The 12,496-nt window shown below is 44.9% G+C and overlaps 1 protein-coding gene across 5 annotated transcripts in view; it reads left to right on the top strand.

The window, feature by feature from the left end:
- Nucleotides 1-12,496, top strand: part of LOC130200397 (copine-8) — an 81,975-nt gene that overhangs the window by 48,808 nt on the left and 20,671 nt on the right. For 4 of the 5 annotated variants that reach the window (XM_056424648.1, XM_056424649.1, XM_056424652.1 and 1 more), the window contains 7 exons: nt 1,697-1,760; nt 2,637-2,740; nt 3,376-3,480; nt 5,998-6,039; nt 6,890-6,965; nt 9,461-9,514; nt 9,717-9,778. In XM_056424648.1, coding sequence (XP_056280623.1) covers nt 1,697-1,760; nt 2,637-2,740; nt 3,376-3,480; nt 5,998-6,039; nt 6,890-6,965; nt 9,461-9,514; nt 9,717-9,778 — 507 coding nt within the window. The other variant, XM_056424653.1, reaches the window with a different exon arrangement.

Raw genomic sequence — 12,496 nt, 5'->3', positions numbered from 1 at the left:
CAGGTGAAGGGAATGAGGGACTAACAAGGTGATCAGAGGCAGGTGAGGGGAGTTGGATTGACGAGATGGTGTGACAGGATGAAAACAACTATTACAAAAAGGAAGGCGTGGAGCTAAACTGTTACACCTCTGGAGCGAGCGAGGACACGCCACTCTTTCTCACCTACTCAGACTTTTTCGTGTCAAAGGCTAGTTCTCATTTTTTTAACACATGCAACTCCAGACATCCGTGTGCTGTCTGGAAATGAAAAGGAAACGAGTGAACAAAAGAAAAAAGAATCCTCTCTCCTCGAGGTGATGTTTCAGCGTTTCTTCCCGCCTTTAGATTTCTGAGAAAAGGGTATTGTTTTGGCGAGTATAGATGGAAATAAAAATCACTCCTTCCTTGTACTGGAGGAAGAGGAGGCTCGAATTACATTCACGCAGAGGGAGGCTGAAACATCACGTGATGAAGCCCTGAAACATGGATGCACTAGCGTTTGAAATTCAAGTCCTTTTTAAAAAAATCATACACCTCAGTGTGAACGGCGTCACATCAGCCTCATCCTCAAGTGGAAATGTACAGAGAAGCTTCCACGGAGAGAGACACGGCTGAAACATCGAGAAAAAATAACTTTATATTAATTTAAAAAATACTGGTCAGATTGAAAATGCTAATGAATATGTTTTATGTTGCTGAAAAATGAATCTTTATATTATGAAAGGGGTCCATCGTGGTGACGAGCCCACAGAGAACCATCACTTGACCTCCGCTACGTCATCTGAATACAACAAACAACCAATCACGCGGCTTCTGTGCACACGTCTGCGATGTGTGTGTGTGTGTGTGTGTGTGCGTCTTTCTCCATGCATAGTGTTGCCGGGAGACGACATGATTGAGGTGAGAGGGTGCAGAACTAATAGACACACATATGTGTTCTCCTGGAAACAGATCCATGTGACATATTCCATAAATACTGGAGACGAGTGTTAATGAGGTCAAATCTTCCCTCGGTGATGTCCGTGGATTTAATTCCCAGGTTACTGCGTTTAGCGTGTGACACGGAGACGACGAACGGCAGGAAGCAAACAAGTGTTCTTTTGTTGACACCCTTAACGGACTAACGTTGAGGCGGGGAACTCAGTCTGTGTGCATTGAAGGGAGGAGGAGGAGGAGGAGGACGAGGAGGTGTTGCTGACGATGATGTCACTGACCGTGATGTGTATTCAGAGCCGACACACAAACATGCATCGCCCATCCCAAACATTGACCAGCGCTCCGCCCGGGCCCCTCACACGCCATGCAACACGCGTCCTTTTGTATCTGGAGCGTGAAAACTTTCCATGATGTTAGTTCCTGGAGTCTCGACTCTTTTCCAGTAAGTCTCACTTTACGATGAGCTCTCACTTTTTAAGGCGGAGTTCTCTGAATTTGACCTTCAGCTCTGGGCCTCATAATTCATCCCTCATTTATTAGATTTTTTATTTTTGGGGACTTTCATTCAAACTAAAGTGCAAAAAAATAAATACTGATGTTTTTTTGATCTATCCAACTGTCTGTCATCCTGTGGTCCAGTGTTGAGCATCGCTCGGTAAACAAACCAGAAAACGTGACGTCACATGGTCACCCCCCCCCCCCCGTCTATTCAACCTCCTCTTCCAGCTCACACACTTTTTTCTTTTCTTAACCCTTTCCCGTGTTGTGTTTTCCGTACAGAGGCATTCAAGGGAAGAAGTGCGGGACCGTCATCGTGAAAGCCGAGGAGCTGAACAACTGCAGGGTGAGGACCGACGTGCACGGCCTAAAACAAAAAAGTCCCCGTTTCCCAGCATCCCGTCTGTTTCTGCTCGCTCTCTGCAGGTGTTTTGCACAGAGGCACGAAAAGCCCCGTGAACACTTAAAAAACAGCCGTTGTTATTCTATGTTGCATCTATCTGTAGAAATATAGAAACTAGCCTCTAGAGCAGGACGCGTGGCGCACAATTCATACGCGATAAAAACTGAAGGTTTATCAGAAAAGTCACAAATGAATACGTCAATGACCAGGTTTATAGTTTTAGAAATATAATATACAGCTTCCTCTTCCTCCCCCTGGAGCCCCAGAGGTTGGTAGGAAGGAGAAATGTTTTAAATCCATCTTTTTTTTCGTTGCCTGCAAACCGTTGATAAAAAAATGTAATTAAAAAATATAAATACATTTCTCCTCTATTTATGTTTTACTAGCTTAACTTATTATCTTTCATCGCCTGTGTCCTATTTTTAATTGTCCTGAACACCCATTTAATTTAATTTCTGTGGCTGAACTTCATTCTTTTAAGTTGTCATTAAAGGACTTTGAGCTTTTGCTTTAATTCTGTCTCATTATCAGAGGGAACGAGTTTCTTCTGAGCTATTCTGCGTCTGCGTTCGTCGCACGCCGTGAAACCAACTGGAGGGAAGCGGGAGATACAAACTCTTCCTCTCACGGTTGCCTCAGAAATCCCTCTATCTCCAAAAAGATGCTGCATTCAAGGGAAAAACGAGGCTGCAGATGTGGTCGTTTACACACCCAGCGGCGGTCACTAAAGAATTGGACGGCCTCTATTTCGTAAACGTGCGTCGACAATGTCTTCCCGTTCAGTCGTGTTCAGCTCCTCGTCTTCCTCTTCCTCGGTAGGAGTCGGTGATGATGCAGTTCTGCGGGAACAAGTTGGACAAAAAGGATTTCTTCGGCAAGTCCGACCCCTTCTTGGTCTTCTACAGGAGCAACGAGGACAGCACGTGAGTCCCCGCCCCCCCCCCTCTCCTTCCCCTCCTTTCTCATTCGCTCTGCCTCCATCTTTCCTTCTCCCCCTTTCATGTTGGGTTTAATCCAAAGGAAATGGGTTTCATTGATTTTCCCCAGATTAAAAGCCGTGATCCTGTTTAAGTGTGTGTGTGTGTGTGTGGGTGTGGGTGTGGTAAAGCAGGATGAATTGAAGTGCAGTGTGCTGTGGTATGTTCACATGGATTTAGTGTGTGGGTGTGTGTGTGTAAGCAGGAGCCATTAAAGTGCAGTGTGCTGTGGTATGTTCACTCAGATTAAGTGTGTGTGTGTGTGTGTGTGTTCGACCCATCTCAGTGGGCTCTCTTCCATCCTGCAGTGTGTGACAAGCCAGATAAGACCTTGTGTGCTCGGAGGGCACAAGATACCAAGTCCACCTGCTAGCACGGGACAAATGAAATTACATCTTTGGGAGTGTGTGTTTAAGTGTGTATTTCTGTCTGTGTGTGTGTCCTGGAAGTGGTCCAGCTCTCACCGCCCTCCACTTGTGCTCTCAGTTTTTTTGATTAACTTCATTAACCTTTTATATTCGCCCTTCTCCCCCCTCACACACCTTGTGTCTCTCCCTCTGGTCTTGTGTCGTCTCTCTCAGGTTCACCATCTGCCACAAGACGGAGGTTGTGAAGAACACCCTGAACCCCGTCTGGCAGGCCTTTAAGATCCCCGTCCGGGCTCTTTGCAATGGTGATTACGACAGGTGAGACGTTTTTATTTTTTAGACGTGATGGACGGTGGTAATGCTGCGACACTGCGTTTTTCACAGCTGCTTATTACACGGAGGCGTATTACACCGCTGTGTTTTATATGGCGGCGTATTATAAAACAGTATATTAGGGCCATTGTAGGAAAAAAGCAAAAAACGATAAGAGCTTTATAAAGTCGTACATTTGCGACAGAAAACTCAAACCATGCAAAACTGTGTTAATGAAAAAATGTGAGTTTTTTTTGGTTAAGGAACCACTTTGCTTCACTTTAGGAGCTTTCAGACGGCTGGCCTTCAGACAGTTTCCTCTCCATAAAGTTATTTTTGTACAAATTCGTAACTTCAAAAGCTCGGTAATTGCTCGGTGGTTGCTATGGTAATGGGGTCTCATGCTATTGGATGCATTGCTATCCTGAATAGATCATTTCAAAGTTATGGTAATAAATTCTGCCGCTTCTCCGTGAGTTCTCTTTCTTGGTAAAAAATCCAGCTTTTTTTCCACAAATTTCCACGCATGATTCCTGGGAAGTGTTCAAGATTCAAGATGTTTTATTTGTCACATACACACACAGCTGACAGTTAATATGCAAAGTATTCAACAGATGAACACGGTCTGTGGGCTACTCTGGCAATTCATTTAAATGAAGTCACTCAAAATGCACCAGCTGAACCCTGACACCATCTCTGTGTTCACTTTAATAAAACCTTTCCAGGGAACATCTTGGAAATAATAGGATTCTACCAAAAAAATATGAGCTTGATAAAAGTTAATATTGCCTCTTAAAATACATTTGACTTCTGTGTCACTTCCAAACTGCGTCTCCAGCTGTTGGAATGATTATGCGTTGCCAAAAGTGTGAGAAAACGAATAAGTATGAAGAAGTGTGTTGTGTGTGTGTGTGTGTGTGTGTGTGTGGATGAAGAGGCAACTGGTGCACAAACACACACACACATTAAGACTACAAGTTCAACAAGTTAACACCTTGTCGATTTCCTGTCACCTCATCAAAGCTCACAGGGGATGAGGGGATGTTCCCCTCTGAGATGTGGAATAACACAGACTTAACGAGACCCCCCCCCCCCCCCCCCCCCCATACACTTGCATATTCAGCCACATCATTGAGCGTCACAGCCAACCAGGAGACACATCCAGCCCCGGAGTGCATCCCCATCACCATCTCCGCGGCTCTCAGAGGCCCATTAACGCTGCCTCTCCTCTCCTCCTCTTCTTCTTCCTCTTGTAAAAAGATGACGAGGCTGCGAAGGAGCACATTATTCCCTCAGGTTTTGAATTAGAGGGCATTTGTTTCAGAAGGCTGGCCGAGCGCTAGAGCAATCACAGTAAGTGCAGAAGGAAGTTACACGAGATTCATGAAATACCACACGGTGCGCTCCAAACACCTGGAGGCCTAATTTGACCCGTCTCCAATCGACTGAGATCAAGGCGCATACTTCAAAACTTTCTTTTATTGCAAATCAGCAACAGAAACAGAAATTAAACTCTCATGAAACAGAAAAACCTCGCTTTGAAAAATAGTTTTCCCTTCCGCTCTCTTGCCAAACACACCTGGCTGCACTCAGGTGACGTCCATAGAGTTCACGCCCCCTGACGTCATCGTTGCATCATCGTCATCATCATCACTTCAGCAAAACGTTGACATGATCAACAGTATTTCAGCATAATTTGATCTCTGGGCAGTAGTTTAGGGGACTTAGGACGAATACACAGGGGCCTTTTAAGAGAAGGGGCGTAACCCTGGAAACGGCCACAGGTGATGGCCAAAAAGGAATACTAGACTCCTCCCTCTTTCCGCACACCTGCAGCAGCATGATTATAATGTTCCCACGTGGATGAGATACGGATAAACAGAGTAGAAGCCAGTGTCATGGCTTCTACTCTTGGTGTCTTTCTTTTTCTTCTTTTTTTTCCTCACCGTTTTGAATCGTTTGAGTCACTTCACCTGGCTCTTCCCCTCCTTCACTCTTGTGTCTTTTGCTCTCTCTCTCTCGCTCTTTTAATTCAGTCTCAGCTCCTTTATGCTTTCCCCTCGGCCCTCTCGCTCGCTACGTATCGCTCTCCTGCTTTCCTCAGACGGAAATGACCCTCCGGTCGAAGACGCTGGGAGATGAAGTGACAGCGCAGCATATCTGCCTCTGGCAGGCTCTTCTTTTCTTCTTTTCTCCTTTCTTTTTTTTCACATTTCCTTGGATGCTATAATGGGATGCAGAGACGGATGTATTTTGGAGATGACGAGAGCCCGTTACCGTTACCAGAGGCACACCCAGTGACAGGCTAATAAAGATAATCTGCAGGATGAATGAGCGTCTCCTGATGCCCCCGCGACAACGACGACAAAAGCCACTCGCAGCTACGTCCATTTTGAGATGAAGACGGTCGAATTTTAGCACCTCGAATATGAGTTTAGTTTCCCGTGCATCGGTAGAAACATGAAGAGGGTCATAATGATGTGACCTTTTAATCCGATCCACATCTTGTGCTTCTCCCAACAGAACAATCAAGGTGGAGGTGTACGACTGGGACAGAGATGGCGGGTAATTACTCTCTTTTATTTATTTTATATTTTTTTGTGTGTAATTAAACTACTATTAAATGTCGTAAACTCAGACAACCACCTCATTGGTTTGCATTGGTTCTGATCTGATATCAAGTAAAACCAGGGCTATGCATACAGGCTTTAATATACATTCAACAGGTTTTTTATTATTAAAAGCCTGTAATCTGCTATTTTTTGAAGGGAAGAGCCATATTTCGTGATTTTTAAATGATGAAAGCTCCTTATGAATATATTCATTCTAATTGCTTTGGAAGGAGTTGCTAAACTTTGCTATTGACTTCATGTTAAGACACATGAATGTTTTAAATAAAGTAGTTATTGTGTGAGTTCAAGCAGCAGCAGAAACAACTTCATGTGTCCATTAAGAGACTGCAGTGTCAGTGTTTGGGTCACTAAGAGCTTCTTTTCCCACCGGCGGGCTCATCTTGTCATTTTATGTGTCTGACGACATTACGGACATTAAGCGGGATCATTTTCTTTTTCTCTATTTCATATCGTGTCTCTCTCTCGAGGTCGGGGGGGTTCCAGTGTAGACGGTTACGGCAGAACAAAAAACCTTCGCCGCACACACACATTCAATGTTATTATTAACGCTACTATAGTTTTTCTGAAATGCAAACTCAAAAATCACTAATGAATATGCAGCAACACATTCCCTTATTTCACTAACAAAGACCACGGCTATAGTGATATGACTTTACAGTTGGTTAATTGTGAATAAATGAATGAAGGGATGATTATCGTCCGATTATGAGCCGTGGAATACAGTGCTGTTGTTTTTATAACGCTCTTTTTGTCCCCTGTGTCTTCCTCGCTTCTCCCCACAGTCACGACTTTATCGGAGAGTTCAGCACCAGCTACAGAGAGCTGTCCAGAGGGCAGAGCCAGTTCAACGTCTACGAGGTGTGTGTGTGTGTGTGTGTGTCACAAACAGACGTGCGGCGTCCAGGTCGACAGGTCGTTCACACACACTCTGTAATTGGGGTTTACATGTGGAACATTTTCTCCTAAAGTTTAGTAAAACTCGACTGCCGTTTCCCTTCTGAAACCCATTTTTGCTATAAAGATAAAGCACATGTTGAAAATCCCGTTTTTGAGGACACTTTCAGAGGATCTGAACCGACGACATTAAGAAGAGCTTCTTAAAGGGCCAGCGTGTAGCATTTCGAGGATGAGCATTAATATGAGCATATGTGAGCAGAATTGAAAATTGAATTCATAACTGTTCATGAGTGTAAAAACCCCTCCTCATATCTGCACAGGGAGCTGGTCCTCTTCATCGTGCACCCCCATGTTCCTACGGTAGCCCAGAACGGACAAACCCCGGTGCTCGCCTATAACATTGTCTGACTCTCAATGTATTAATACAAAGAAGATTATTAAAGATTTCCGTTCCCCTCAATTGTCGTGGTGTATGGACAAACATTTAAAGATCTTAAAACAGGAAAAATGTCCGATATACATAATATGACATACATATTCCCATAACCCAACATGTATGTTTTTGCATACTCACCTATTAGGAGTATGGGGCTCTCATAAGATTTGGTTAATGCCAATCACCATCTTTATCCTCACTTCGTCATGCTCACTCACACACACACACACACAGTTGTGATGGATCGCTGGCCTATCTTCTCCCAGGGAGAGTCAACACCTCTTGATTACCAGAGTACCTCACAGGGAGGAGCGCACACAGGGGATGCCATTTTGAACAGCTGCTGTTTGCCTAATAGCGCTCAGATGTGCACACGTGCACTAAATGTGCACACGCAGACACCGTGACAAGTCTGTGAAGACCAGCGGACACGGACACAAGTTACTTGGGTATTTCTGACCTAAAGCTGTCGGTTACAGCGAGCACAGCGTTGCATCGCTCCAGTCCCTCGCCGTGCGCCGGTGTGTGACTGTGTTGGTGTGTTCCCACCACGTTTCAATCATTGCGCCTCACCTCCAGAGGCCAACGTGTCCTCCGGTGAGCGCGTCGCAGTGTGGACCAAGGAGAAAAGCATAAATCCACACATTGGTTTGGTGGTTTCCCGGAGGTCCTCTTGTTCCGTTTGACCGCGGCGCCGTTGAATTAGACCGTAAAAAGCTCCGCTCAGCAGCTCCTCGGTGGCATCGTCTAGGATTCAAGGAGTGTCAGTTCTTCCGTCTCTGGCTGTGCCTCCATAACAGGATTGATGGTAGGTTTTAATGAGCTGAGACCCACGACCTGAAAGTGTGTCTCTTCGAATCCGTTGACACAAACAACACGCTCTAAAGCTCGTTAGATCCTCCCGAGCCTCACAGGATTTGGGACTTTGTTAGCGCCAGAGGCTCAGTGTCTCTTAAAAACAAAAGCACTATGTTTCACCAAGATGCAACTCATAAATATAAGTTAAAGATACCCTGTGAATACAACTCTTTGAATACATTTCGTACTTGAGATTTGTTTTTTTGACCGAATTTATGATTGACTGACAACGTTGGTGAAGGGTTGCACGGTTGTTTTGATTTCCTTATTTATAATTACTTTCCTGCCTTAACTTTTTTATTTGTGTGTTTCCTTATGGCCCTTCTTGGCCAGATGGATGGTTAATTTTTACTTTATTTTTATGTATTTCCATTTTTTTTTATTATGCCTTCTTACTTTTGAAGGTTGTATTTCTGGAGAAAAAAAAACTAAATATAATATCAAGTATAAACATTTTTTTAAATATATATATATAAAGCTTGTTGGAAGCCTTCATCTTCATCCAACGAAGGTTTACTGGGCACTCGCTCCTATTACACATTGATGAAGTGACACCTGATCCACCTCTGGATTCGGCTGCTCCTCAAAGAGGGAGGAGCCCAAACTATCCCTTCAGTTTCCACACAACATGAAGTGAGGCTGGCCCTTGCTTGAAAGAAACACACACACACACACACCACATGTTTTAGCAGAGGCAGGTAGAGATTATAAATCGAATTATTAGGTATTTTTTGAAACTATTTAATAATAATATTCCTGATGTTGCTATTCGCACATTAAATGTGTGGTCTGTTGATGCGGATTCTTAATAACATGAGAAATGGTTATACCAAGCGTTAAATGCGTCATGTGACACATGTACCAACACGTGTACCACAAATGTAATATTTATTGTTGCTCTGAGCAGGTGGCCGCTGTTTTGTGCGAAAAACCCACTCGACACTGCCTGCCAAGCACTAAATGGCAACGTTAGCAGCTAGCTGGTGAACACGCGAGCATCCAGGGATGTATTGGCAGAAGTGGAAGATCATACTAATAAGTGTGTTTTCTTCAGTGTAAAATAATCACACTTAAAAAACAGCCTGAAGAAAGGAATTAAAGGAATGAATGACTGAATGAAAAAAATGTCATAAATCACAACAGAATCTTTTTTTTTTTTTAGGTGGTAAATCCAAAGAAGAAAGAGAGAAAGAAAAAATACCTCAACTCTGGAACGGTGAGGAAATATCGATCCATCATGAATCATTCTGTTCCTCCATACGTCCGCTGCATGTGCTGCATTTAAAATGCGATGCTACACCTTCAAACTGCTGACTGTTTCATTTTGTAAGGACTAGAAACCGCATGTCGCGTCAGAGGCGGCGCCCGAAAGCTATTATCGGCAACACAAAGCTAATTGTGGCCCCCATCGCTTTCAGGTAACGCTGCTGTCGTTCCTGTTGGACATTGAAGTCACCTTCCTGGACTACATCAAAGGAGGGTAGGTCAATGAACACCACACTGATGGGTGGTGGTGGTGGGGGGGGGGGGGGTTGTAGTCCCGTTAATGAGAAGTGACATGCTGAGTGTGCCGGCCTCTGTCTCGATAATGACCCCATCACGACTCTGTGTCTGCAATATGCCAGAGAGAGAGAGAGAGAGAGAGAGATACACACATATGTGCTCATATGGTGTGTTCATCGCGTGAAGGCTCGCCGACACACTCTGCCCTCATTAGACTCACAGAGAAGAGAGAGAAAAATCTCCATAAGATCACTGAAAGTTGAAGCTCGTACCTTCGTAGAACACCACCTAGCTCCTCTCCTCCTCACTCCCTCTCCCCTCACTCCCCCTCACTCCCAAACACAGCTCGGAGCAGGAGGGCAAAAAGTGCTCGAACAAACGAGAGGATTATCCGAGGAGCCGATTGCTCCGCGACACACTGTCTTCTACTTGCAACACGAATAGTTGAAAAGACCTGGCCAGTGAAACCTTCAGCTGTGGTGCATTGATCATGTTGTTGTTGTTATAGGTTGTCTTCATCGCTTTTTACCAGATGTATCTAGCGCTCCAGTTTTACGTAGGAAAATGCCGTTAACCAAAAGATTTTACAGTTTGAGCACCATGTCTGTGCTCAGTGTCGTTTGCTTACTTAAAAGCAGGAAAAGTCGACCAGACGACAACTACCGTGTGTCAATGTGACGTCTTCTAAATTGTTTATCTAACGGCAGCCTGTGGAAAGAGACACAGACAAACACCTGGCAGAGAAACGAGAGCCGCGAGATGGTCATATTATAATAAATGTGCACGTTTGAACCATCAGTCCATAAATCTAGTGAAGGGAAAATATCCCTTTGCGGATCAATATGCTGTCGACTCGCCGATTAAGAGTCCGCTATGTGTGTGTGTGGCCGGGTTAACATGTTCTGCATGTTTCAGGAACACGGGAACGAAGCAGGAGTTCATACAGCCGACAGGAAGGAGTGCGTGTTTGTTCCCGAATGAGCGCGTGTGATGGCGTACGTTTACTCGCTCCCGTCCTCCAGGCCTCCGTACGCACTCGGCGTTTAGAGACATTTTATTTCCCTCCCTCCTTTTTTTCTCCGGTGGAGCTTTGGGGACCGCGAGCCGGACGCCGTTAAACGCCCGTGTGGCTAAATGAAGAGCCAAGTGCTGTCTCGCCGTCTGGAACCGAAATGGACTTTAATGGTTCCGGTTGCACTTACTCCAAATGCATCATGGGCGGACGGCGTATTTTGTGAGCAGACACGTGCACTCGTAGAAGCGGCAGGCGCTCACGCACACAGAGGCAGGCGTGCACACACGTAGGCCCACACACACGCAGGCGCACAAACACGTAGGCCCACACACGCAGGCGCACAAACACGCAGGCGCTCACACACGCAGGCGCAAGCACGCCCTCCCAGGTTTTTTCTTACTTCCCCCAAAATAAGTCCCTTCCGTGTCTCCCTCCGGACCGTCTGCTCAGGTATTCCGTCCATTTGTCTCGTTCCACTTCTTCTCGGCTCTCTTCATGACCGACGGCTCTTTCTCCAGTTTTAACCCAATCGCCCGATAGTTTCATCTGGAGCTAATTGGCAGCATGATCAGCATTTGCATAAGTGACTGATTTGAGAAGACTCCGTCCCAAATCTGGAGAGCAGCGCTGCTGCTTTTCTTTTAATAAAGCATTAGTACCGCCCATCAGTTTCAACAAAGAGGCCTCTCTCACGAGCACGGGGGATGACGATGAAGAATTGCCGGCTATATCTTTCATTTGGAGTTGGCAGCCCTGTCACTCACAGTGACAGATATTGTTTCCCCTTGTTTTGGTTTGTGAGTCGAGCATTGAAACCAGAATAGAAGCAGGAGGGCGCTCTGGGATATTGAAATCACTCTGAGAGGTTGTCATTAGATCGAGGAGGCAGAGTCGAGACAAAGATTTAGAAAAAAAATCCAGTCTGTGAAAATACCCACGGCGCTTTTTTCATTGTGGGTTTTATTCAGTAAAATTCATAAGAGCTGCCAGTGGGCGTTTAGGCAAATCAGATTTAATGCGGTCGTATGAGCTGTTTATCTCTCTCTCCCTCCACTCCTCTCCCTCCCCTCTTCTCCTCCTCTCCCCTCTTCTCCTCTCCTGTCCTCTCCTCTCCTGTCCCCTTCTCCCCTCCTCTCCTCTCCTCTTCCTCTCCTCATTTGCACACTGTCCAACCAGCAACATCTGTTTGCATAAAATCAGGAGAGGTCACATTGCAAAACCTCTGCTGCTTTTAGGCCACTCAGTGCACTCAGGCGCATGTTTGCCTCTCGCTCTTCAATCTAGGAACAAGGAGACTTCGTGAGAACATTTTAGATAGTTTTTTTCTTCAATATAATATTTCCTATGTTAGAAATATGAAGTTCTCAGTATATACCCTAAATGGTAATATCGCTAATTGTAAAAAATTGAAAAAAATATATATTTGAAAAACACATTGTGGAAGTGTAAACCCCAACCTGTCAATCACAAGGTAGCCCCGTCCTTCAACATAGCCTCCATTATGCTCTTTTTTACTCTAAATGCTTTATTGAAGAAGAAGTGGGATCATTTTCTCATGCAATCAGATTTTGAAACCAGATGAGTCGCCCAATAAGATGACCTTGTGATAGTGAAAGTGAAAGTGACGGACATCTTCAGTGTGCGGTATCATTACTCACTGGAGCTGTCCAGTGCTGATAG

The sequence above is a fragment of the Pseudoliparis swirei genome, chromosome 10, assembly GCF_029220125.1.
Source record: "Pseudoliparis swirei isolate HS2019 ecotype Mariana Trench chromosome 10, NWPU_hadal_v1, whole genome shotgun sequence".
Lineage (NCBI taxonomy): Eukaryota > Metazoa > Chordata > Actinopteri > Perciformes > Liparidae > Pseudoliparis > Pseudoliparis swirei.
The sequence above is the reverse complement of the archived record's forward strand: the minus strand, read 5'-3'. Positions and strand labels throughout refer to the sequence as shown.